Source organism: Eschrichtius robustus, chromosome 20 (genome assembly GCF_028021215.1).
Source record: "Eschrichtius robustus isolate mEscRob2 chromosome 20, mEscRob2.pri, whole genome shotgun sequence".
Taxonomy (NCBI): domain Eukaryota; kingdom Metazoa; phylum Chordata; class Mammalia; order Artiodactyla; family Eschrichtiidae; genus Eschrichtius; species Eschrichtius robustus.
The window spans coordinates 52,371,179-52,397,141 of NC_090843.1; the positions used below are offsets into that span (position 1 = coordinate 52,371,179).

The 25,963-nt window shown below is 36.1% G+C and overlaps 1 protein-coding gene across 2 annotated transcripts in view; it reads left to right on the forward strand.

Annotated features, from left to right (window-relative positions):
- The first annotated feature begins 484 nt into the window (after positions 1 to 484).
- The window catches only part of GOSR1 (golgi SNAP receptor complex member 1), a 49,148-nt gene continuing 23,669 nt past the window's right edge, over positions 485 to 25,963 (forward strand). Inside the window, exons 1-6 of one of the 2 annotated variants that reach the window (XM_068530493.1) lie at positions 485 to 641; positions 2,980 to 3,100; positions 8,788 to 8,875; positions 9,244 to 9,351; positions 13,013 to 13,104; positions 16,390 to 16,464. In XM_068530493.1, the coding sequence (XP_068386594.1) occupies positions 611 to 641; positions 2,980 to 3,100; positions 8,788 to 8,875; positions 9,244 to 9,351; positions 13,013 to 13,104; positions 16,390 to 16,464 (515 nt within the window). In that variant the 5' untranslated portion in view covers positions 485 to 610. The remainder of the gene's footprint in view (positions 642 to 2,979; positions 3,101 to 8,787; positions 8,876 to 9,243; positions 9,352 to 13,012; positions 13,105 to 16,389; positions 16,465 to 25,963) is intronic. The other variant, XM_068530494.1, reaches the window with a different exon arrangement.

Sequence of the window (25,963 nt, forward strand, 5' to 3'; positions counted from 1 at the left end):
TTTAACAGGTTGAGGGGTCAGGATGAGACACATGGAAGCAGTTAGCACACACTTTTTAGATTTGGCGGCTGGGGAGGAAAGAGGGCTGGGATTCTACCGTAGACAGAGGAAAAGGCGGCCAGTGGAGAAGAGCACATATATCAGAGATGTGGGATAATTGAGCACAGGCGGAGGTAGCATGAAGGGGTTGGTCTTGGGAAGAAAACAGCCTCTGGCTTGGAGAAGAGAAAGAGGCTGGCTGAAGATACACATTTGAGAGAAGGTGAAGGAAACAGGTAGTTGCGTCTAAGGTTAACTTTCTTCTCAGCCTGGGAGGTCCCTGTTGGAGAGGGGATAAGCCCAGCTGAGGGCGATGATGTAGGTTTAGGGCGCGGAGAGCGGATACCAACACCAGAAAGGCAGATGTTCAGGGAGTGTCAGGTGCTAAACCTGAAGTTGTCAGTCTCGCTGCTCAAAAGGTGTAAAATGATGAATTGACCGCCAGGTGGCGGTGTCTGTGGAAGCTCACGTATCCCATCGGCCCTGGCGCCAAGCGGAAGAAGGCATGGAAATGACTCTCTGGCTCGCATCGCCTCTACTCTCCTATCCCGACTGACGTTGGACAACAAAGATGGCGGCAGGAACCTGCAATTACTGGGAAGGTGAGGGGAGACTTCCGTGTGCGTCTCGCCGAGGGGCAGAAGGGCTGAGCGAGGACGGGTCTTGGCGGAGGCAGCAGGGGGAAGAGCCTGGCTTCCGGAGCGGCCGAGTTGACGGGCAGGGCTGGTCTAGTGCGAGCCGCCGGGCCTGGGGGCTGTAGAGACCGTGCGGTCTGGGGAGGGGACTGACCTGAGCGGCAGCGGGACCTGGGGCAGGGGTTGGGCAGAGAGGGCTGAGCCGGGACCGAGAGGAAGAGGGTTTGAGTCGCCGGAGGAGAGCTGGGTTGAGGTGGTAGCGGAACTCGGACGAAGGGGGTTGGGTGTGAACTCTGGGAGGAAACGAGTGTTGAGCGAGAATATGCTGAGTCCAGGAGACTGGAGGTGTCAGCGCCTTAGAGTTGAGGCCACTGTTGGGGAATTGAGTAGGAAAAGAGAAAGGAGAAACTTGTCAGTCCGGTCCATCGAGGGAAGTTGTGTGAGCGGAATGTCTCCCTCCAGTTGGGTCCCCTTGGCACCTTCAGGCTGGGACTTCGAGGATTGGGTGTGGAGTCGCGTTTGAAGGCAGAGGAAATAACTTTACCCTCTGCTCTGGAAATCGGTTTTGTTAAAACGAGAAAGTTGAGAGAACCAGTGTGAATTGTAATTATTGCGTTTGCTTTACCTCTTCTACCAAAAAACCATGTTGTAACTTGACAAGCAAGTTTATTTAATTCCTGAAAATATGGTTTGATAAAATGGGCTCATGTAAAACTCATTCCTGGACCATGATGATAAGCAGAGAACAGAGAAGGCTGACCTTTTTCTTTCAGCTGTCTCTTTGCTTTACTGCAAAATAGAAACTACTCTCCGAATCCCTTTTCCCTTTTAACCTGTTTCCTCTTGCTACCCACCAAAGCCTCTGGAACCCACCACAAATAGCAGTATTGTCACTATCAGCCACTTGGTATAAAATACTTAATTCTAAGGTCATCCATACTTGCTTGTCATACTTTCAAAATGCTTTTACTTGATGTTTTCTACTATAGAAGACAGTTACTAATTACAGAGAAGCATGCTTATAGTTTAAAACATGTATTAAAACGGTTATTTGAAATGTGTGTGCTTGCTAGAAAATATTTTTAAATTATGTAGAAGTGGCTCTTGGTATCTTGAACATTAGTCATTAGGCTATACTTTTTTGAAGCGTCATGCTATAATAATTATAGCAGCTTATTATTGACAGCCTACTCTGTGCCAGGTGCCTTAAACACATGATTAGTAATGCATAGGAAAACCCTGAAGGTAGGGGTTTAAAAAACGAAAAGCAGAGATTCATAGGTTAAGTAGATTGTGAATAAATCAGAGCCAGTTCTCAGAACTTCAGAACTTTAGGCTGAGCTGAGATTCTAATTGAGGTTTGGTCTCTGGGAAAATGTGCTCCCCTGTATTACCTGCATGCTGCTTCCTACTTCTGGTTGCTGATAAGTATATTGAAATAATGTTTCATATTCTTATTCCTGAAAGATGAGATCTTTATACTATGCCTTCTGTATTTCAGCCCTTTTATTTTGACCTCTACTTCACCATGAATGAGAGTATTCACATCTAGATATGGGTTTCCTCTCACTCAACCACCTTAGATGCCAAACCATTATACCAATTTCTCTGCATGCTTGTTTGCTTCTGTTCTTTAAAAACTTACACTCTTATTTCTGTTCTACTTATATTTGATCTTGTCGGTAGCACATCGTTTACTGTCAAACTCATCCTCTCCAAATATCTTTCAGTAAGCTTATTGAAAGACAGTTTTTTAAATCTATGTCAGTGATTTTTTTTCTTTACAGTCAAGCACTTACTCACTGTACTGTTAAGAATTTCATAAACTTAATAAAGCTTTGGAACATAAAGAGATAGGAAAATCCTTGTCAAAAACAATGATGGTTTCTTTCTTATAAAGTTAGCTGGTAAATTTATATAATGCTTGTCATAAACCATACTCAGTTCCTTTGTGATTTGTATTCTCTTCTGTTTTCCCCTGAATTAAAATTAAAAATTTTAATTATTGCTATAGAAATAATTTCAGGGATGTTAGAACAGCATTTGTTGTCTAGCTGTCTTTGGGATAAAGCTGAAAATTTGCATTTCCCACGGTTTCTCCCCTTTTTGCCTCATCTGAAGTTTAAATAAGTGACAATTTGCTTTCCTGGGTGTTTGGTTTGCTTCTTTTAATACTTTTCTTTAAGGGAGACTCTAGATATATGATCATTTGCATAGTTTGTTTTCTTCAGAAAAGTTTTGTGATTTTTATATCTACTGATGGATTTTTTGTGTCTAATTATTTGCTTTTGTAATTTTGTTAAAGATCTCAGGAAACAGGCTCGACAGCTGGAAAATGAACTTGACCTGAAACTAGTTTCCTTCAGTAAACTATGTACAAGTTACAGTCACAGCAGTGCCCGAGATGGAAGACGCGACAGGTATAGGTACTACCAGATTCTCTCTATTATGCCTTAAACTATATCATGTTTTTAAAGCATTAAAAAAATAAAGTAAAATATATAACTGTAACTTGGTCTGTTGGTGAATTTTTGGTATTTTATTTTTTGTTTTTGCCTTTTTTTTTTTAGTTATTTATAAAAATTCTTCTTAATTCTTGAGGTGAACATTTATTTGGGATCCTTAGGCAAGGACTGTGTTGTTATCAGGAGGAAAATGCTAAGGCTTAAGAGTGAGTTTGCATCAGAAATAAGCCGGTATAAGGAAATGTTGCTTTGCCCACATTGTATTTCTTATATTTTCTGATTGCTAAATGGATCTGAGAGACTACTCAAATGCAAAGTATACCTACTGCTATTCTGGTGTTTTAGAGTTAATCTAATGCAGTGTGTATCCTCACTGTTAATGGTCGAAGCTCTTTTAAATTTTGGTTCTTTTTTGAGAAACTGATATACTACTATTTTGAACATATTTAAATGTATTCTTATCTTTGAAACTCACTTTAGGCCATCCACTTTGTTTCAAAAAATATTAGGAAATATTTAAGACACTTAGGAAGATATAAAGAATAATATAATGGATCCCCATGTGCCTATCTCCCACTTTAAGAAATAATCATTACCAATTCAGTTGAAGCCCCTGATGGCATCCCATTTTCTCCCTCCGGGTAATCTCCATATATTTTTACTACGTATATATTTGTGTTCCTGAACAATTCATGATAGTTATTTTGCAACTTGCTTTTTTGTGTAACATTATTTTTGAGGTTTAGCTATGGATACATTTAACTCTAGTATATTCATTTGCTGCATATAGTATTACATTGTATGCTTGTATCAGTTTATTCTGTAGATGAATGTTGTTTCTAATTTTTGCTTATTTTAATAATTTTAAACACAAGAGTGTTCATCATGCCTCAGGTACTGTTTTTAAGAGCTTTATATAAAGGCTGCTGGGAACATTTTTACTTATTTTACATACCTTCTTGAGGATTGGTGGTGGGTGGGATATTTTTTTCAGCTAGTAATAATAAAAACAATAAAAACTGAGCTTTGATTTGAAACCAGATCTTTCTGTATCCTGAGCCCATGCTCCAAACCTTTCTATGTACCTTCCAACAAAAGACTTATTTCAGTACTATAGCCAGTGTTGCTTCTTTTTACAAGGTCACATGATTAAAGAATTAAAGATAGCAGGGCCAACATATTGACTTTAGGAGCTAAAAGTAAGCTATTGGCATGTCACATAGCTTTGATTGCAATGCATTGCTTTCGGCTTGCCTTTATTTAGCAGGTAAAGAGAATGAGGAATGTTCTTTTCTATGAGTAAACTTATTTTATCACTAGAAAGCATTTTTCCTGAATTTAAGTCTCCCATTTGACTATGCCAGTGAGTATACAATTTTAAAACTCCAAACTGTTAAGAGATACGATTACATGATGCTTTTCCTGTGTTCTCTGTGTATCATGATCTTAATTCAGACATACCTTGTTTTATTGCACTTCGCTCTGTGTGCTTCACAGATACTGCATTTTTTTTTACAAATTGAAGGTTTCAGCCCTGTGTTTAGAAGTCTGTTGGTGCCATCTTTCCAACAGCATTTGCTCACTTCGTGTATCTGTGTCACATTTGGTAATTCTCGCAACATTTCAGACTTTTTCATTATTAGGATATATTTCTTATGGTAATCTGTGATCAGTGATCTTTGATGTTACTATGTAATTGTTTTGGGGCACCACAAACTACACCCGTATAAGATGGCAAAGTTAATTGATAAACGTGTGTGTTCTGATTCCTCCGTGGACAGGTCCTTCCCCCATCTCTTTCCCTCTCCTCAGGCCTCCCTATTCCCTGAGACACAACAATATTGAATTTAGACCAATTAATAACTACAGTGACCTCTAAGTGTTCAAGTGAAAGGAAGAGTTGCACGTCTCTCATTTTAAATCAAAAGCTGGAAATGATTAAGCTTGGTAAGAAAGGCATATTGAAAGTCGAGATAAGTTGAAAGCTAGGCCTGTTGTGCTAAACAACCGAGTTCTGAATGCAAAGGAAAAGTTCTTGAAAGAAATTAAGAAGTGCTACTCCAGTGAACACACGAATGATAAGAGAGTGAAAAGCCTTATTGCGGATATGGAGAAAGTTTGAGTGGTCTGAATAAAAGGTCAAACCAGCCACAACATTCCCTTAAGCCAGGGCCTAATCCAGAGCAAGGCCCTAACTCTTCAATTCTGTGAAGGCTGAGAGAGGTGAGGAAGGTGCAGAAGAAAAGTTGGAAACTAGTTGAGGTTGATCCAAGAGATTCACGGAAGGAGGCCACCTCCATAACATAAAAGAGCAAGGTGAAGCAGCAAGTGCTGATATAGAAGCTGTAGCAAGTAATCCAGGAGATCCAGCTAAGGTAATTAATGAAGGTGGCTACACCAAATAGCACATTTTCAGTGTAGACAGAACAGCCTTCTATTGGAAGAAGATGCCATGTAGGACTTTCATAGTTAGAAGTTGATGCCTCAAAGCTTCAAAGGACAGGCTGACTCTCTTGTTAGGGGCTAATGCAGCTGGTGACTTTAAGTTGAAGCCAGTGCTCATTTACCATTCCAAAAATCCTAGGGCCCTTAAGAATTATGCTAAATCTACTCTGCCTGTGCTCTATAAATGGAAAAACAAAGCCTGGATGTCAGCACATCTGTTTACAACATGGTTTACTGAATATTTTCAGCCCATTGATGAGACCTACTCTCAGGAAAAAAGATTCCTTTCAAAGTATGACTGCACATTGACATTGCACCCAAGAGCTCTGATGGAGATGTACAATGAGATTAATGTTATTTTCATGCCTGCTAACACAATGCCCATTCTGTAGCCCATGGATCAAGGAGTAATTTCAACTTTCAAGTCTTATTATTTAAGAAATACATTTCTATGGCTTCCGTAGATAGTGATTCTTCTGATGGATCTGGGCAAAATCAGTTGAAAACCTTCTGGAAAGGATTCACCATTCTAGATGCCATTAAGAACATTCATGATTCATGGGACGAGGTCAAAATAACAACATTAACAGGAATTTGGAAGAAGTTTATTCCAAACCTCATGGGTGACTTTGAGAGGTTCAAGACTTAAGTGGAGGAAATAACTACAAATGTGGTGGAAATAGCAAGAGAACTAGAATTAGAAGTGAAGCCTGAAGATGTGACTGAATTGCTGCAGTCTCATGATAAAACTTGCACAGATGAGGAGTTGTTTCCTGTAGATATATAAATTTCTTAAAAGTGAATGGTTTCTTGAGATGGAATCTACTTCCAGTGAAGATGCTATGAAGATTGTTGAAATGACAACAAAGGATTTAGAATATTACATTAACTTAGTTGATAAAGCAGCAGCAGGGTTTGAGAGGATTGACTCCAATTTTGAAAGAAGTTCTACTGTGGGTAAAATGCTGTCAAACAGCATTGCCTGCCGCAGAGAAATCGTTCACGAAAGGAAGAGTCCATCAATTCAGCAACTTCAGTGTTATCTTGTTTTTTAAAATTGCCCCAGCTGCCCCAGCCTTTAGGACCCTGATCAGTCAGCAGCCATCAACATCAGGGCAGGACCCTCCACCAGCAAAAAGATTACTCACTGAAGGCTCAGATGATGGTTAGCATTTTTTAGCTATAAAGTATTTTTAAATTAAGATATGTACATTGGTTTTTTAGAATAATACTATTGCAGACCTAATAGATTACAGTAAATTGTAAACATAACTTTTATATGCACTGGGAAACCAAAAAATTAGTGTGACTCACTTTATCGAGATACTTGCTTTATTGTGGTGGTCTGGAACTAAACCCACAATATCTCTAAGGTATGCCTGTACTTTTATGACTCCTTTAAAGGGGAAACTATTCAAAAACATTCCCTCAGAAATTCTGCAACAAATTGGAAATGAGTTTGTGGAATTACTTCAGCCTCACTGTCCCTTTTAATGAGAAACCTAGAGCCATGAGGACCAAGATCCAATGTGCATTCTAAAGTGTTTTGTTTGTTGCCCAGGTTGAAAGCACATCATAATGAATAAACTCAGTGATGACCAGAAGTTTCTTTCAGGAGTAATTTTTTTACTTTTTGTATTTTGAGAACTTTATGGTCTATGAATCACCATGTACTTATAAAATGAATTAAATTTAACTGAATCTTAGTATTGTGGAGAGTATGTTTTTGACCTTTTCCCTGGACTCATACCTCCCTGAGAATGGTGAATGTAGAGATTGCCTCCTCGTTCATTCAACAAGTATCTAAAGAGCATCTACCGTGTGCCAAGCACTATTCTCAGTGATAGGCATATATCTGTGAGCAAGACATAGGCAGTTTTCCTCCTGATGGAGCTTATGTTATTGGCCCATTGTTCTTTTTCGTATTTCTCGTAGGGGAGGATCTGTATTAGTAGTATATAGAGCATTTCACATGGGCATGTTCTAAGAGATAAGCGCAGAACCTTGGGTTGGCTCTGACACATGATCAAGAATGAGTTATTTTAAGGCAAATAAATTAAAAATTTTAAAGAAATAAAAATTTGGACCTAGTTAAACATCCTAAAATAAAAATCCTCCTTATTGGCTATTTCACTGCTTGTTACTATTGCTGTAGATGTGTATGTGGAAAAGGGAAAGAGCCAAGGTAAATTTACCATTAAACTGGTTATTTAATCTTTTCATTTACTGCACCCAAGCAACTCTCACAGGGCAAGAAAAAGTGTTCAGTAAGGTTGGAGAGCATGGTCATTTCCTGGTATTTATCTGTGTTCGGTATAACTAAGATCAGTATTGAGCTGCAGCTGCTCATATGATAGTATATACCACTTGGGACCTAATGAAGGTTAATGGTTTTTCAGAAGAGACAAATGAAAATTTCAAGACATGTGGTTTTAGAATTTGAACTTGTCAAACATAGTTTCACTTGTAAAAAGTTAGGATTGACTATTCAGATTTCAGAAGACAGTTAAATACATTTTTGCAAAGCAAAACAGAAACAATTATGTAATATAAGTGGAAATGTAAAGGATTGGTATTAAAACTTCCCTGCTGGACGTGGCTATCTGTATTAGACTTAAAGCCAGTTCCTGATTATTTGATAACTATTTATCCAATCTGTGGATTGTTTAAATCTCAATTTTATTTCTTCTTGGAAAGAGTCATAGAAGGAAGAGAGAACTTAAATTAAGGTCTCAGGAACCATAATTGAGGTAAAAATTTTAAAGGTTATTCCTCACAGAGCTAACATAATCTGCAATACATTTTATGGCTCCTCTTAGATGCTGTACTACATAGGTCTGCAGTTTTATTTCACATAATTTGTTCCTTTAGATTCAGCATTTAATTGGACACTGCCATAGCTTAAGTTACTTTCATTTGGGAAACAGTAAACAAGAATTTAGAATTTCTTTGCATTATTAAGATTGGATGTATTAAAGCTTGGGACAGTCTTACATTCAATTATATTTTATACTGAATTTAATATTTAGGATATGTGATCTTTATAGAAAAACTTCTATAAAAATTATAACTTCTTATGAAACAAAAAGAATGTCTCAGGGGTTCCACTTGGCTTCTTTAAGAATAATTACCTTATTATTTTAAGTATATTTTAAAGGATTAGGTTTAAGTAATAGATACTCTTTATTTGAACTTCTCTTTAGCTCTGACACAACACCCCTTTTAAATGGATCAAGCCAAGACAGAATGTTTGAAACTATGGCGATTGAGATTGAACAGCTTTTGGCAAGGGTAAGTACCTTCTGTTAAATGGCTGTTTTGCTAATAACTGTGTACCTGTTAGATATGGTACTAGATTATATTAATGCAGACATATTTATTGAAATCACCCTTTCATTCAAGATGTGTGCCTCCCCAGGCCACTTGAATTTTGATGACAGCCATTCCCAGGTCCTATGGATGTTATTTTAGCCTTTATGGATTATTTTGGGGAAATACTGAATCCTTGCTTGCTGTCTTCTTGTTTTTGTTTTTTGCTGTTAGCCAGAAAGGAATATAGGCATATAATTTACTTTTATCTCTTTACAGTGCTTTCTAAAATATTTTTATTGGTTTTCTTTTTCTTTCTTTCTTTTTTTTTTTTTTTTTTTCTGTTTTAGCTTACAGGAGTAAATGATAAAATGGCAGAATATACCAACAGTGCCGGTGTCCCCTCCTTGAATGCGGCATTGATGCATACATTGCAGCGACATAGAGACATATTGCAGGTAGTACATTGGGCTTGAGATTTTTATGTTATTACAGGAAGTTTTAGGGGTTTTTTTACTCTATGAATAGAATGTGTTCACGTGTATGTAGGGGAACAAAGGGAAAAATCTTCGAAGAGGATAAATGCCGTGCTATAGAAGTTTGTCCTGTTTTACTTTTTTTTTTCCTTGATATCATAAAATTCTGAAAATGGTTAGCAGCTCTTGCTTTTGCCTGGTAAAATTGAATAATATTCATCAGTAGGTAAGTATACTTCTACTGTGGGAGATCTTGCTAGCTAGCTGAAACAGTGAAATAGCCAGTGGTCATGCATAAGCAGTCATATGGTGGTTTAGAGTATACTTTCATCAGGCTTTGAAGATAACATGGAAGAGAAGTAATTTGCTATATTTAGTGTATTGTTTGAGAAAAATATTAAAAGTATACCAATAAAATGAAAAAACTTTTAAAGATTTACATGGGAGGTGTTAAAAATATAGTGGTACAAATAGGAAGGCAAATTTTTTTTTTTTTTTTTTGGCTGCGTTGGGTCTTCGTTGCTGCGCACGGGCTTTCTCTAGTTGCGGCGAACAGGGGCTACTCTTCGTTGCAGTGTGCAGGCTTCTCATTGCAGTGGCTTCTCTTGTTGCGGAGCATGGGCTCTAGGCACACGGGCTTCAGTAGTTGTGGCACGTAGGCTCAGTAGTTGTGGCTCACGGGCTCTAGAGTGCAGCCTCAGTAGCTGTGGCACACGGGCTTAGTTGCTCCGCGGCATGTGGGATTTTCCTGGACCAGGGCTCGAACCTGTGTCCCCTGCATTGGCAGGTGGATTCTTAACCACTGCGCCACCAGGGAAGTCCCCAAATTTTTTAATATTGAAAAAATTCAACCATTTCTAATTTTTAAAACTTGTTAAAAATAGGACTAGAAGGATACTTTATTTACCTAATGCAAAAATGTGTACATCAGATTAAAATCTGTCATAATGCTTAATAATAAAGCACTAAAAGCTTTCCCACTGAAAAAAAAAGCAAGACAAGGAGGGACTTCCCTGGTGGCTCAGTGGTTAAGGATCCTTGTGCCAATGCAGGGGACATGGGTTCAATCCCTGGTCCAGGAAGATCCTGCATGCTGTGGAGCAACTAAGCCCATGTGCCACAACTACTGAAGCCCGTGCACCTAGAGCCCGTGCTCTGCAACAAGAGAAGCCACCTCAATGAGAAGCCTGCACACTGCAACAAAGAGTAGCCCCCGCTCGCGGCAACTGGAGGAAGCCCATGCGCAGCAACGAAGACCCAACACAACCAAAAGTAGATAAATAAATTTATTTTTAAAAAAAAAAAGCAAGACAAGGATACCCACAGTCCCCACAGATGTTTAACATTGTTTAGAAGTTCTTGGTTGTTCAATTACACAGTAAAAAGAACAAGATATAAATACTGAAAAGGGAGATAAAATCTGTATTCTGTGGTAATGATAAGATTATATAGCTAATACAAACCAAGAAAACTAAAAAAAAAATTGGAAACATTCAGTAAGTTGATGACTTATAAACTTAATATATAAAAGCAAGTAGTTTTCCTACACACAAACAATAATCTGTTAGAAAGTACAATGGAAGAAACTATAAAAAATTTTATGTATAATTTAATAAGAATGTATAGGATTTATATGTATAAAACTCTACTGAGGAACATAAAAGAAGATTTACTCTGCTTTTGGATGGGAAGATTTCTCTCTAAATCAGCCTATATATTGAATGTTATCCCAGTGGAAATAACAGGGGTTTTTGTTTGTTTCATTTTTTAAAAAACAGCAAAATGACACCAAAGTTTATTTGGAATTATAGTCATATAAGAATAACCAAGAAAAAAACCCATGTGAAAATGAAGATAAGTAGTAAAGGATGCCTAATTCTGCCACCTGTTAAAACCTGTTAAGAAGCTAGAATAATTAAAACAGTTTGATTCTGGATAAAAAGTAGACCAATAGAGTAGAGTTCATATATAGACTCAAATATGCATGAAAATTTACTTTCTGATAAAGGTGCTAGTTTGAATCAATGGAGAAAAGAGGGATTATAAAATAGAGCTGTAACAATTCGCTAATTATTTGAGGGGAAAAAACCCTCAATTTCTATCTCATTCCTCCTATGCAGAGTAAATTCCAAATGGATCAAAGATTTATATGTAGAAAAAGAAACAATAAAATTTCAGAATAAAGCGTGGGTGAAATTGTACATTTTGGGGTAGTAAAGGACTTTCCTAAGCAAGACCTGATACCAGAAACTATAATAAATGACTAATTTGCTTAATATACAGAGATAATAGAAATGAGAAAAAAGCAACCCAGTAGAAAAATGGGCAAAGGATATGAACTTGTTTACAGAAAATGAGTGGCCAAAATCATAAAAAGATGGTCAGCCACATTCCCAAATGAAAATATACAAATCAAAATGAGATATGGAAAAAAAAAATGAGATATGATTTTTCACCTGTCAGGTTAGCAAATATTGAAGCATTTGTAACCCATTGTTGGCAAGGGTGTAGAAAAATGGGCACTCATCCATTTGCTGGGCATGTAAGTTGGTGTAGTCTTTCTAGAAGGCATTTTAACACTATCAAAATTTTCATGTAAGATTCTTTGACCCAGTTATTCTGCTAGGCATTTACCCTTTAAATACATTTAGTTCAATAAAATATATACACAAGAATGTTTATTGAAGCATTTTTTTTAACAGCAAAAAAAAAAGGCAGCTAAAATGTTTATCAGTAGAGAATTTATTAAAGTACTATAGTCAATTTAAAAATTAAATATTAAAAAGAATGTAGATTTCAGTTTGCTGATATGGAAGGATTACTTGATACTTTATGAACTACAAAAAACAAGGTTGCAGCAGAATATAGTATGATTTCTTTAGCATAAATGAAAGAAATAATAAACTTGTATATACAAAAACATATTTCCTGAAAGAAACTGAAAGAAAGTAATCATAATATTAAGAACTGTGGAGCAAGATGGTTTTTACTTCTGTTCTTTTTGGTGCTCTTTCAGTTCATGGTACCCCATGTTCATGTATTATTTTTGTTTTTAAAGGGCTCTCTGGGAGGTGGCATATGTTTTTTATCTTTTTTATATACTGATCTGAATTTTTAAAAGTAATGAATACTCCTTAAGAACTTAAAAATATGGTAGAAAAAGAAAGGAAAATATTTTAAAATTATTTTATTCTTTACAACTCTCTTACTTCTGTTCTTCCTTTGATTAGTTTAGGAATTAAATTTCTGCAGGAGTTCCAAAAAGGTGAAATTTGAAAATAAGCCCCATTGGGTGCACTGATGGTAGAAGGAGCCTCTTAAGTTTTATCCTAGGCTATTTGAAGTCATGTTATCTGAAAATTATTTTTTCTTTGCAATTGTGCCCCATAAGACAAGGTACTAGGGGATACAAAGGATAGTGATTTAGTGGCACTATTACCCTAGCTCCAAATTGTTTTCATTTGAAAGAAGTTGGTCACTCTTCAGGAAAGTGATTATAATGTTATTTTTACCTCTTGGCAATTTGATTTCTTAAATAGCAGTTTCCTGGGCAGAAATTTGTAATATAACAATATATAACTGGCTCAATAAGATGAAAATTTATAATTAGCTAGTGTTGATTCTAGATGTTGATTGATTGCAGGATTATACACATGAATTCCATAAAACCAAAGCAAACTTTGTGGCAATACGGGAAAGGGAGAATCTCATGGGATCAGTACGAAAGGATATTGAGTAAGTTACCTTTTATATTTTTTTGTAGGATGTTTATTCAGAATCAGATTTAGAGTATATCCATGATTAACACCAAATTGAGTAGCAGCAACCATGGTTTAGATTTCAAGGTTTCTGATTCCCATTTCACTGTTCTTTAAACATTGCTGCTCCAGTATAGTCCTAATCTACTTTGCTGGTCTTATCTCTGGTTTCCCCTAGTTTTATCATTGGCTCCTGCCAACCTTGACTTTCCTGTCTTAATTCAAAGTCCAGTTTAGATGATGTCTTCGTGAGTTTTTCTCTGATCTCCTACCACCCAGCTTAAGCATTATAACGTTACCAATAACTGAAGCTGTCCGTGTTTCCCTTCCTGATTACCGTCTATCCCCCTACCCTCTCCCTTGCCCCAACAATTACATATCAATACTTAGGTAACTATCAAAGTAGCCTTTACTTCCCTGGAATCTGAAATCTGTTTTTTCCAGATTTTATACAGACTCATAACTTTAGTCAAATTATTTAAAGACTCACAACATTTTTATGCTGCTCTTAACCCATAATTTAAAAAATGTATTCTTTTCTTCCATTCCTTTACCTCACCTTTAATAATATATTCTAGCATTTTATACACATTTTCAAAATGTTTTTCGCAGCTGTACATGACTGACAGGGTTAAATCCATTGGGCATCTAATTAAAGCTGCAGACTTTCCACTTTTGGACCATCTGTTGATGCCTATCATTGTCTCACTTGTGATAAGCTTATGGTACAAGGTTTCATAAGTATGATACTTACGTTTCATGAACTATGATATGTACTACCATATCATGAACTGATATATATCATGTGTACTCTGGTAAACATTTTCTTAGAGTTCCTTTATTTTGTTGTAACAGTAAGACAGTTTTGCAGGAGAGATCATTTAATATTCATCCCATGCAAAATTTTTGTCCAAAACTCTAAACCAGGATTATCCAGTCACCAGTTGTGTTTCTACCTCCAGAAATTATCTTGGAAAATTAATTTTTATTGTTTGTCTCTGTTTTATCTCTGTTTCTTATATTTAGTCATAGGTACTTTGTACAACATATAGGAGTGAAAAAAATGAAACATTTTTGCCATATTAGGAATTTTGGAATATTTTTAGTTCTCTGGCACATATAAGTCTTGTGTCTAATTTCTGTATAGTCTATTTACATAGGTATTTTAAAGAATGCGTTGAGAATCAGTGTAGCGGACAGCCTTTAATGTGTAGGCTTTTAACTACCACGCAATTTGTGGGAATTGCTAGACTACGTTCCAATGTAATAACTTGTTTTCTAAAAGATGATCATAAAAGAAACATGTTCATCCATTTACTAAACTATTTCCTGATTACCAACCATGAGTAAGATAATATGTCAGTCACAGTAGAAGGCAGAAATGAAAAGATCAACATGGCCCTCTAGATGCTAGAGGGGAGTAAGGCACATACTCAAATTAATATAATACATGGCAGAACATGATTAGTGAAATGAGATATAGTAGTAATAACTGACATTTAAGAATTTTTTCTACAATTATACACTGCTATTTCATATATTCTCTCTTCTTTGGCTTCGTATAATCTTTTGGTATAGATATAAATTATTAGTCCCATTTTCTAAAACTAGGTATTAAGAGTTATCTAAGGTTAACTGGCTAGTCATCAGTCTTTCAAGTCCAGTGTGTTCTTGGTTATATCATGCTGCTTTTCCTGGTGTTTTCTTCCCCACTGCACTTTGCACATCAGCCCTACTCTCAGCCAGTGGTTCACTTTTAGCAGCATGACCCTCTTTTGTCTTCCTGCGGTGTATGTGCAGTTACTTAAATTTTTTATTTTGTTCTTGATACTTTGTAAGTAAAAACTGAAACGTGTAAGTGTTGATAGTAATGATACAAAGCGTTTTCTAGTAAATTGTAATGAACTTAAGACCAGGATAGAAATCCACAACTGGCAGATCTTTAGCTTCCTTTTTGTGTTCCTTAGGCTTCAGTTGATGGACTGCGTGTATCGTTGTGAAGGGAAACATTCCATTTCAGTACCTTCCCCACCCCATGTGCTGTGTAGTAATCAATCCAAAGTATTATTCGCGGACTTACCTGGTGGCGCAGTGGTTAAGAATCTGCCTGCCGATTCAGGGGACACGGGTTCGAGCCCTGGTCCGGGAAGATCCCACATGCAGCGGAGCAACCAAGCCCGAGAGCCACAACTACTGAGCCTGCGTGCCATAACTACTGAAGCCCATGCATCTAGAGCCCGAGCACCGCAACAAAGAGTAGCCCCCGCTCACTGCAGTTAGAGAAAGCCCGTGCGCAGCAACGAAGACCCAATGCGGCCAAAAATCAAAAAAACAAAAAACAAAAAAAACCCCAACAAAGTATTATTCCCACTTGGGGAAGATAACGATATAGGAGATAATAGACAAAGAAAGGAAAAGTAATGGCTTTAAAGGCCTCTGCTTTCCTCATCTTTTACAGTATCCTCCCAAACCTTACTCTTCAAGATGGACAATGCAAAGTTTTCTGAAGACACTCTGTTCTTCCACACCTCATGATGCTGCACACGCTCTGCTTCCTTCCTGGAATAATCTTCCACTTTTTATAACTAAATTATCACTCGTTCTACAGGGTACCCTTTAAGGATTTTCTGTCTTTAAGAATGTTTCTGTATTTCTCACAGTCTCTCTAATCTACCTCCTGCCCTATAGAAATGACTACTCTCTTCTTTTGTATGTAACTATTATAATAGTTCCTATTACACTGAATTACAATTTTATAATTTATGTACCTCTCTAAACTGTCTATGACCAACTTGTGGCTAGGTAGCATGTTTTACTATTGTAATGTCTGGTACCTCACAAATGTTGAATAAATATTTGCTGAGTTAATGAATAAACGAATGAATGTATATTCTCTTTTCATGTACTTTAGTGAGTTGGAATTTTTGGCAAATGATACAAAATAAACACTTTTAGAAGAGTTATTAATAAATGTATATAAAATCAGAAAAAGGAAAAAGTAAGATTTTTGTTTAAGAATGTTGGATTATTTTGGTGAAAAATAATAAACTTAGGCCTAAGTTAGAGAGCCATTCATATTTATCCATTTATGATAGATGCTATTTTTAGAAGGAAGTGAAAAGGATTATACATTTTAATTGTTTATTCAAAACTGTGGAGAGGCTCAATTTGTCCACTTTGGATATTACTTGAGTCAATCATTTAATCCTTTTTTATAACATGTACCAAAAATGTTCTTAAGTTTTCTTTATTTTTGTTCTAGGTCATATAAAAGTGGGTCTGGAGTAAACAACAGAAGAACTGAACTATTTTTGAAAGAACATGACCACCTTCGAAAGTAGGTATTATTGAAAAAATGCATACTATATAGTACCTACTTATTTATTTACATGTATAGCAAACATTTTATGGTGTTTATTATAGTAAGTGCTTTATCAATGCTAATTCATTTAATTCTTCTAATGATCCTATTGGGTAGAAATAGAATTGCACCTGTTCTGACCATAATTAGGAACGATATGATGCTATCAGATATACAAAATATGCATTCATTACTTATTTGTTACCCGTAATATGTCTTTTATTGCCTTAATGTTTGTTTTCTTTAGCAAGTCTATTGCTCTAATACTTTGTCCACTACTATAGATTACTAGTAATAATAATAGTAATAATATTGATACTGACTTACGTTTGAATGGCCTGATACCACTTATATATGTCAAGAAGCTTTACAAAGGGTAATTGGCCATACATCAAATTCGAAGAAAATATCTTATCTTCCAAGAACTCAGAAGAAAATACCTAAAATCTTGGATGAACGAGATTATATATATATATATATATATATATATATATATATATATACACACACACACACACACACACACACACATATATATATATATACACACATATATATATATAAAAACAAGCCACCATACTCTATCCCTGCTTTATCTATTTTTCTTCTGAAATACACTGGTTTCTTTAATTATTTTCTTTGTATTTTGTTATAGAACTTAAGGATCAGAAAATTACTTCTCTCTCTGAGCTCAGCCTCTAAGCACTTGAGCAGCTAATATCCATGATAGTTAAATGATATGAATTATGTTGATATTTGCTGCTGAATGTCGTAAATTAGTCATGTCCATATGAACTTAAAGTACTGTTCAATTTGTTTTTCTTTAAAGATTACCACTTTAAATATGAGTTGTTGAAATCAGAACATGGAAAGATCAAGACCTTTTTAGTAGAAGTCTGAGTGCTTCTAGTGTCAGAAAGTTGTTATTTCTTAATATGTTAAATATTATTGATTGGCACAAGGGGGCAGCCTTTCCTAGAGTATGTTTAGTTTATAGTTATTTATAGCTTTGGTAGTTCTTTTTGTATTTGATAGAGACCACCATAAAAAGAATTTTGCGTTATATCCAAAACTATATTAATATATTCTTGGGGTACAGAGTAATTTAAGGAGATACTCAAGTAGCATAAAAATAAATATTAGCTTGCATTAACATTTTTATATTTATCAACCCCAAAAGAAGTTAAACAGAAATGCAGTAGTTTAATTACTTTAAGGATGATTTGATGCTGAAAAGAGTATACCAGAGTTATTATATAAATTGATATTCTTTATTTCATTATTTCAGAACACATTGTTTATTATAAATTTTATATGAAAAATTTTAGTTTTGCATTCATTTTAGTAATTCAAAGAAAACCCTTCAGGAGTTTAATATTGTCCATTTTACAGGAAAATAAATATAATAGTTCAGGGGCACACAGCTTAAATAATTTGTTTAGGGTTATAAGAACGATAAGAAGATTGGCAATCAAAAGGGTTTTTTTTTTGTTTTTTGTTTTTTTTAAAGAACTCAACTTCAATTTACTTTTTTTGTTTTTTGTTTTTTTTAAAGAACTCAACTTCAATTTACTTTTTTTTTTAATTTTATTTATTTATTTATTTATTTATCTTTGGCTGTGTTGGGTCTTCGTTTCTGTGCGAGGGCTTTCTCTAGTTGTGGCAAGCGGGGGCCACTCTTCATCGCGGTGCGCGGGCCTCTCACTGTCGCGGCCTCTCTTGTTGCGGAGCACAGGCTCCAGACGCGCAGGCTCAGCAGTTGTGGCTCACGGGCCTAGTTGCTCTGCGGCATGTGGGATCTTCCCAGACCAGGGCTCGAACCCGTGTCGCCTGCATTGGCAGGCAGATTCTCAACCACTGCGCCACCAGGGAAGCCAATCAAAAGGTTTTTACCATTTTGTTTGTCAGGTGATTTTATGTATGATATACTTTACATATATTCCTTTCAGCATTCTTGTGAGAAGTTAGTATGTGCTCACTCCATACAGAGAGAAACTGAGGCAGGATGAAGTTGAGTGGAACGTGAGCTGATAAATGAGGGGAATTGTTAACACTAAAGCTTAATCTCAATAACAAGAGTTTAGTCATTGCTCTCAGTATTAAAACAGAGCTTCCAAATATGTTTTAGAAAAATCAATATTTTGTGTAAATTACAAATACTTGTTAAGTAATAAAATAATATAAAATTATGGACTAACATATATACAAAGTAATAATGATATGAAAAAGTTTCTCTCTTTTTTTCAATGTTGTCTCTCTTTCATTTGCTAAGTGCTTTGAGGAAGAATTTTTTTAGAATAACTTTTTAACATAAGAGCTATATGTACTTTTTATAGTACTCATTTTAGAAAGTATGAATAATAATTCAGCAACACAGAAAAGACAAGTTGAAACACTTATCAGTATAGATGCTATACCATTTTTTACTCATCAGTAGATTTTGAGCCTTTTCCCATGTTATTTGACAATTTTTTTTGTTTGTTTTTGAATAGTTCTTTTAACTTTTAATAGTGTACATGTCCTATAATACAGATAAACCATAATTCATGTAACCTAATGAGTGTTGGCTTTTTGGATTATTTCTAGTTTTTATTATTGTACATACTGAAGTCTTTGCATGTATCCATAATTATTTCCTTATGATAACTTCCTAGAATTGGCATTGCAGGACTAAAAAATATATTCATTTTTAAAGCTTTTGATATAGTATTGTCAAAATTCCCTCTAAAGTTTTGCTACTTTAGAGTCCCATTAGTAGCATATTCTACCAGTGCTCTCAGGAACAGTTACTTGATTTTTTTCTAACTCATGAAGATAGGCAAAAATTCTCAGGCAATAGATTTTTTTTTTAAATAAGAAATATATTTTCATTAGAGAAAACATAGGTTAAACAGCCAAGCAGAAGAAGCATAGGTGGTCCAGTGGTTAAGACGTGAGCTTTCACTGCCATGGGCCCAGGTTTGATCCCTGGTCCGGGAACTAAGATCCCACAAGCCCATGGAGTGGCCAAAAAAATTAAAAAAAAAAAAAAGAAGAAGAAGAAGTAATAGTTAAATTAACCTAAAAGTGAAATGGACAGCAAGAGATTATGTATTGCAGCAAGACCATTTGTAACGAAGAGGCCAGATTTGCTGTTAGGGTACTTTTTAGTTTGATCTTTCATGAATAAAGGTGTTTTTTTTTATGATCTTTCATAAATAAAGGTGTTTTTTTTTAAACTACTCAGTAACTCAACTCATTTGATTTTGTGCAGTAAGGGTCATACTTTTCATGGCAAAAAGCATATTTACATTTTTATTTGGTTCTTCATAAAATATTTTTTCATGTTAATGTAAATTTCTACAACTTGCTTCAAAAGTCCATATTTTTGCCTTGAAAAAGAGTAAAGCAATTTTTATAAATGAATGGTAAACTTTATTTAAAAAAACTGACTTTGTAATGAATTGTTTTTAAAGCTCTTCTTAATATTCTTTTTGTCTAAAAATAAATGTTGTTAGCTTGTAGCAGTTTATCTTACAGAAGATAGTAATTTCTCTTCCTATTTGGTGGATAAGCTAGCTTTCATTGTTTTTTTTTTTTTTTTAAGATTTAATTTTATTTATTTTTGGCTGCGTTGGGTCTTCGTTGCTGCGCATGGGCTTTCTCTAGTTGGCAGCGAGTGGGGGCTACTCTTCATTGCGGTGTGCCGGCTTCTCATTGCAGTGGCTTCTTTTGTTGGAGAGCACGGGCCCTACGTGCTCAGGCTTCAGTAGTTGTGGTGTGCGGGCTCAGTAGTTGTGGCTCGTGGGCTCTAGAGCGCAGGCTTAGTAGTTGTGGCGCACGGGTTTAGTTGCTCCGCGGCATGTGGGATCTTCCCTGACCAGGGATCGAACCCTTGTCCTCTGCATTGGCAGGCGGATTCTTATCCACTGCACCACCAGGGAAGTCCCTAGCTTTTTTTTTTAACTTGTCTTTCCCTGATTCTCAGTATGTCAGAAGAGAATGCTGGCTTTGAATGAGTGTCAAGCTTGTAGCTGTTTGTTTTTTGCTGGACTGTGGATGCATTCCTGTGAGCTCTTTGGTTGCTGTTTAGATTAATTTCCTTTATATGTTTGTTCTCTTTCATTGCTCCTTTTTGAAAGGAGTATCTGAGTTAGTTTTGTATTTCAAAGTTCTTTTTTTTTTCCCCTCTAAAGAACTTTTGCCTGTATGATCTTATCTCTCCATATTTATTTTTAAAGGGTGTGGGGCTGATTGTATTATTGCTGTTTTTACAGCTTTTTCTTTAGAAGAGTTTTGTCATTTTGAATAAAACATGTCTTCCACATTTACCTTAATGAAGTTGACAAATTTCAGAGTAGTGGTGAGAAACTTGGATTAGGAGATAAGTGTACACAAATAGAAAGAGCCTAGCCTCTTGCTGGACTTCTTTACTGCCAGCAATCATCACCTCCACGTGAAAATTAGCCACCTTTTACCAAGGCTGCTGCCTCCATCTTCTCATCTGTGATTGTACCACTTCAAAAATCTTCAACTCTAACATTTCACTGTGACCAACACATTTTATTCTTCCAAGCCTATCTGCAGCGTCACTAGCTTCTCTTTTATATTTTTCTTCTTACCTTTAACCTCTTCTACCCTCGCTAGCTTGGATCTCATAGTTGATCAACTGAAATATTCCCAACATTTGGCCTTTTCTGTGCTCCTCTCTTTTTCTGTACCCTAGCAAAATGTCAACCCGATCCACAGTCTACTGTTCTACTCCTCTATCTAAGGGTTAAAGAGAAAGCACCCAATATACAGATTAACTTTGTTTTAGATTCATTATTTCCAACCTCGTCTGAGTATTCAGCATTGCCCAGTACCTTTTGCTCGCTTGACTCAGTTTAGTTGTCTCTCTCATTCTTTTCAAGAAATTTACCAGGACTTCCCTGGCGGTCCAGTGGTTAGGACTCTGCACTTCCAATGCAGGGGGCGCGGGTTCAATCCCTGGTCGGAGAACTAAGATCCTACATGCCACAGCACGGCCAAAAAAAAAAAAAGAACTTTACCAAAATGTCTCATTCCCCTTCTTGACTTTCTGGTCCCTCCACCTAAAAGAGAGGTCCTTAACTCCTACTTCATTGAAATTTTAAGGTTCTTTCTCCTTAGTACAAATTCACATACAGGAATACCCTTCTTTTCCTGTAGTTTTTAGAGGACGAGTTTTTTTTACTGGGAAGGCTGAATACATCCATCTGGCTTTTATCTCTGTCCTTACCTGCTACCTCAGCTATTTTACTCTTCAGTCATCTTCTATACTGGCTCTCTCTAGTTTATAAATACACTTGCTGTCTCTGTGTCAGTACTCATTTCCTCCTTAGCCTATTGACTTCTTCCCTCACAGTCTACTGAGCATGTTGTCACTGGGGACATCAATGAGCTCCTGAAGGCCAAATCTAATATTGTTTGACTGCTCTGCCTCACTTGATACTCTTAATCTCTTCCCTCCTTGGAAACCTAGGCCGCTGTAACACTGAAATTTACTGGTTCTCCACTTGCCTTTCTTACTACTCTGTTCCTTCCTGGCTGCCTTCTGATGTAGCCTCAGAATCCTTTACTTAGTGTTCTCCAGGCAGAAATTAATTAGAGCTAATCCACCAGGTGAAACTTATTTGTCATCTCCCCTCTCACGTTAGCCCAGTTATTTGTCCTTGACATGCATCATAACAATTCCTCCTCCCCAGAGATGGCAGCTATAAAGAAGACCTAGCAAAGAGAAATTGAAATTTTCATTCAGAAATTTATAGGAAAAGCAACTGGTGAGATTTTTATACTGCCAAGAATAATAAAATTAATGAGAGAGTTGAAGAAAGAGGAGCAAATTCTGAAATTATATGACCCAGCTAAGAAGGTAAGCTGAGGAATTTCATCCATACTTAGAGGCTCTGTTTGTTTTCATGGAAGTACTCTGATTTGTGGGAATGGCGTGATTACAACTGGAATTGCAAACTGGTTATATTAAGCACATCACCTTAAAAATTCTTGACATTTTAAACAGACCTTTGGCAGTATTTCAAAGTAGTCAAAATATTTAAAATATTACATAGTATGTCAGTTCCTAAACTATCATTTTATTTGGTTGGATCACATCATAAGAACATATAAATAGACATTTTAGTTTTTCCTCTTACTAACTTGCCACTTTTATCTTGACTAAGATGCCTTAATGGATTTATTCCTTAAATCGGTATAATAGATAGGGAATGGGTTTTGAAGCCAAACAGATGAGAGTTTAAATCCTGGTGTGATCTGTATATTTGGGGGCAAGGGCTTTAAACCCTCTGACTCTCTACTGTCTTAAATGGGGAAAATTGAATTCTTACTTTGCACAGTGTTAAAACACTTAAAATTAGAGATAATGTGTAAAGTTTTTACCTAGTACAGTGCCTGACATGTAGTAGACCAGTTCTCAAATTACATTGAGCCTTTCTTGCCCATAGCAGCATTAGAACAGAAAAGTAGACTAGTAACTAGAATTGTGTACCTAGAGCTAGGTGACAGAGATTCCAGCCCTCTGGGGCCCTTCAATGCCAAAATGGTATGTAGGAATAAATAACTATCAGCTAACCCTGATTATCTATTAAAGCTCAGAGTGTGTTTTTAAATCATTCTCTTCATTTATTGCTCATTGGATTTTCATTAGTATAATAAGTGGTTTATTTATTCCTAAGCTTCATTTTTAGATGGGAGTTTTCAAATTCCAGTTGCATTCCATCTGGTTCTTTGCATTTATCTGAATGCACATATAATTTTTTTGTATCAGTTTTTGTTGTTATTGTTGTTTATTGAGGTAACATTGGTCTATAACATTATATAATGAAGTTTTGTGTGTACAACATTATATTTCTACTTCTGTATATGCTACAGCTTGCTTACCACCAAAAATTTAGTTCACATTTGCCACCACACAGTTGATCCCCTTTACGCATTTTACCTTCCCCTTCCCTTCCCCTATGGTAACCTCTACTCTGTTCTCTGTATCTATGTGTTTGGTTTTGTTTGGTTTGTTCATTTATTTTGGTTTTTTGTTGTTGTTTGCGTTTTTTATATTCCACATATGAGTGAGATCATATGGTATTTGTCTTTCTCCATCTGACTTATTTCACTTAGCATAATACCCTCAAAGTCCACCCATGTTGTCACAAATGGCAATATTTCATCTTTTTTATGGCTGAATAGTATTATTCCATTGTATATATATATACCACATCTTCTTTATCCATTGAGATATTACCTCATACCTATTAGAATCGCTATTATAAAAAAGGCAAGAAATAACAAGTGTTGGTAAGGGTATGTAGAAGAGGGAGCCCTCATACACTGTTGGTGGGAATGTAAATTGGTACAGCCACTATGGAAAACAGAATGGAAATTCCTCAAAAAATTAAGAGTAGAACTACCATATGATCCTGCAGTTCCATTTCTGGGTATTTATCCAAAGAATATGAAAACACTAATTCAAAAAGATAGATGCACCCCTCTGTTTATTGCAGCATTATTTACAATAGCTCACATGTGGAAACAACCTAAGTGCCCATCAATAGATGAATGGTTAAAGAAGATGTGGTATATGTATATTCAATTTTCATTATTTTACCAAGCATTTGTTGAGCATCTGCAATGTGGAAAGCATTGTACTGGGTGTTGGAGATAGAGAAGAGATAAAGCCTAGTGACGTTCTGCCCTGTTTTTAATGAGCTCCACTAGGATGGGAGTGGGGGGGGCAGAAGAGAAATGTTAACAGGTAATTAAAGTGCATCGTAATTAAGTTTAATGTATGGAGACGTTTGTGCATACCACTATAGTATCACATTAAAGGGAATGATTAACTCTAAAGCTTCTGAAAGGGCTTTATAGAAATAAAGCATTTGATTTGAGTCTTGAAGGATGAGTAGGTATTCACTAAAGTAGACATAAGAAAAGGTTTTGGGAAAAGATGAAACTTGAACCTTATGATCATATCTTTTTTTTAAAAAAATCTGTATCATTCCTGATAAATGATCAATGTGGATATATTAGAAATATCATTCATTTGTTGCCTGTCTACAAACCCTCTCCCAGGTTACAGGCCTTACTCATGCCCCTGAAAGGGCAGCCTCATAGGGAGCAAGAGAAAACAGTGGAGGGATGAACTGAGAGGTCGTAGTGTTTCTAAGATTCATCTATATGTTTTTTATATCAGTAGTCAGTTCCTTTCTATAACTGAGTACTTTCCATTTTATGATGCTATACCACAATTTGTTTATCCATTAACCCATTGATGGATATTTGGGTTGTTTTCAATTTGGGGCTGTTACAAATAAAGCTGCTATGAATATGAATATTAAAGCTCCTAATATTCTTTCTTATAGAATTCCAATTAATAAATGTACAAGGACTGATAGAAATAGAAAATCAGTAGGTAAACAGCACAGTAATAATTGGGAAAGAAAGAGTCACTAAATGGATGCTAAAATTTAGTGGGAATTTTGAGGAGAAACAGGGTACCTGCATACTCTCAAAGCATCTTCCCCAATGTTAATTAATTACAATGGGAAATATAGTAATTTTACAGTGGAGAAACCTGGCAGACACCACCTTAACTAAGCAATCTAGGTTAACATCAGTAATAAGACATATTGACATGATATACAGCCTGATGTGATGCTTCAAGGGCCTGACATCACTGTATGGTATTCTTGCTAAAACTGCATAAGGTCACGACCATAACACTTTAAAATACTAGTCAGTTATTTTTGTAGAATGTCCCTCAACTTGGGTTTGTCTGATATTTCTCATGACAAATTAAGGTTAGGCCATTTTGTCACAGACTGAAGGAGACTTAGGAGACATGACAACTAAATGTAATACAGGATCTTGAATTGCATCATAAAAAGGGACGTTATGCTGACACATATATATGGAATCTAAAAAGAAAAAAAAGAAAGAAAAAGGTCAGAAGAACCTAGGGGTGAGACAGGAATAAAGATGCAGACCTACTAGAGAATGGACTTGAGGATATGGGGAGGGGGAAGGGTAAGCTGGGATAAAGTGAGAGAGTGGCATGGACATATATACACTACCAAACATAAAATAGCTAGCTAGTGGGAAGCAGCCGCATAGCACAGGGAGATCAGCTCGGTGCTTTGTGACCACCTAGAGGGGTGGGATAGGGAGGGAGGGCGGGGGGGAGGGAGACACAAGAGGGAAGAGATATGGGGATATATGTATATGTATAGCTGATTCACTTTGTTATAAAGCAGAAACTAACACACCATTGTAAAGCAATTATACTCCAATAAAGATGTTTAAAAAAAAAAAGGACGTTAGTAGAAAAATTGGTGAATAAAGTCTGTAGTTTAGTTAATATTATTGTACTAATGTTAAATTCACTGATTTTGATAATTGTACTAGGGTTATGTAAGACATTAACATAGGAAAGCAGAGTGAAGGGTGTACGAGAATCCTCTGTACT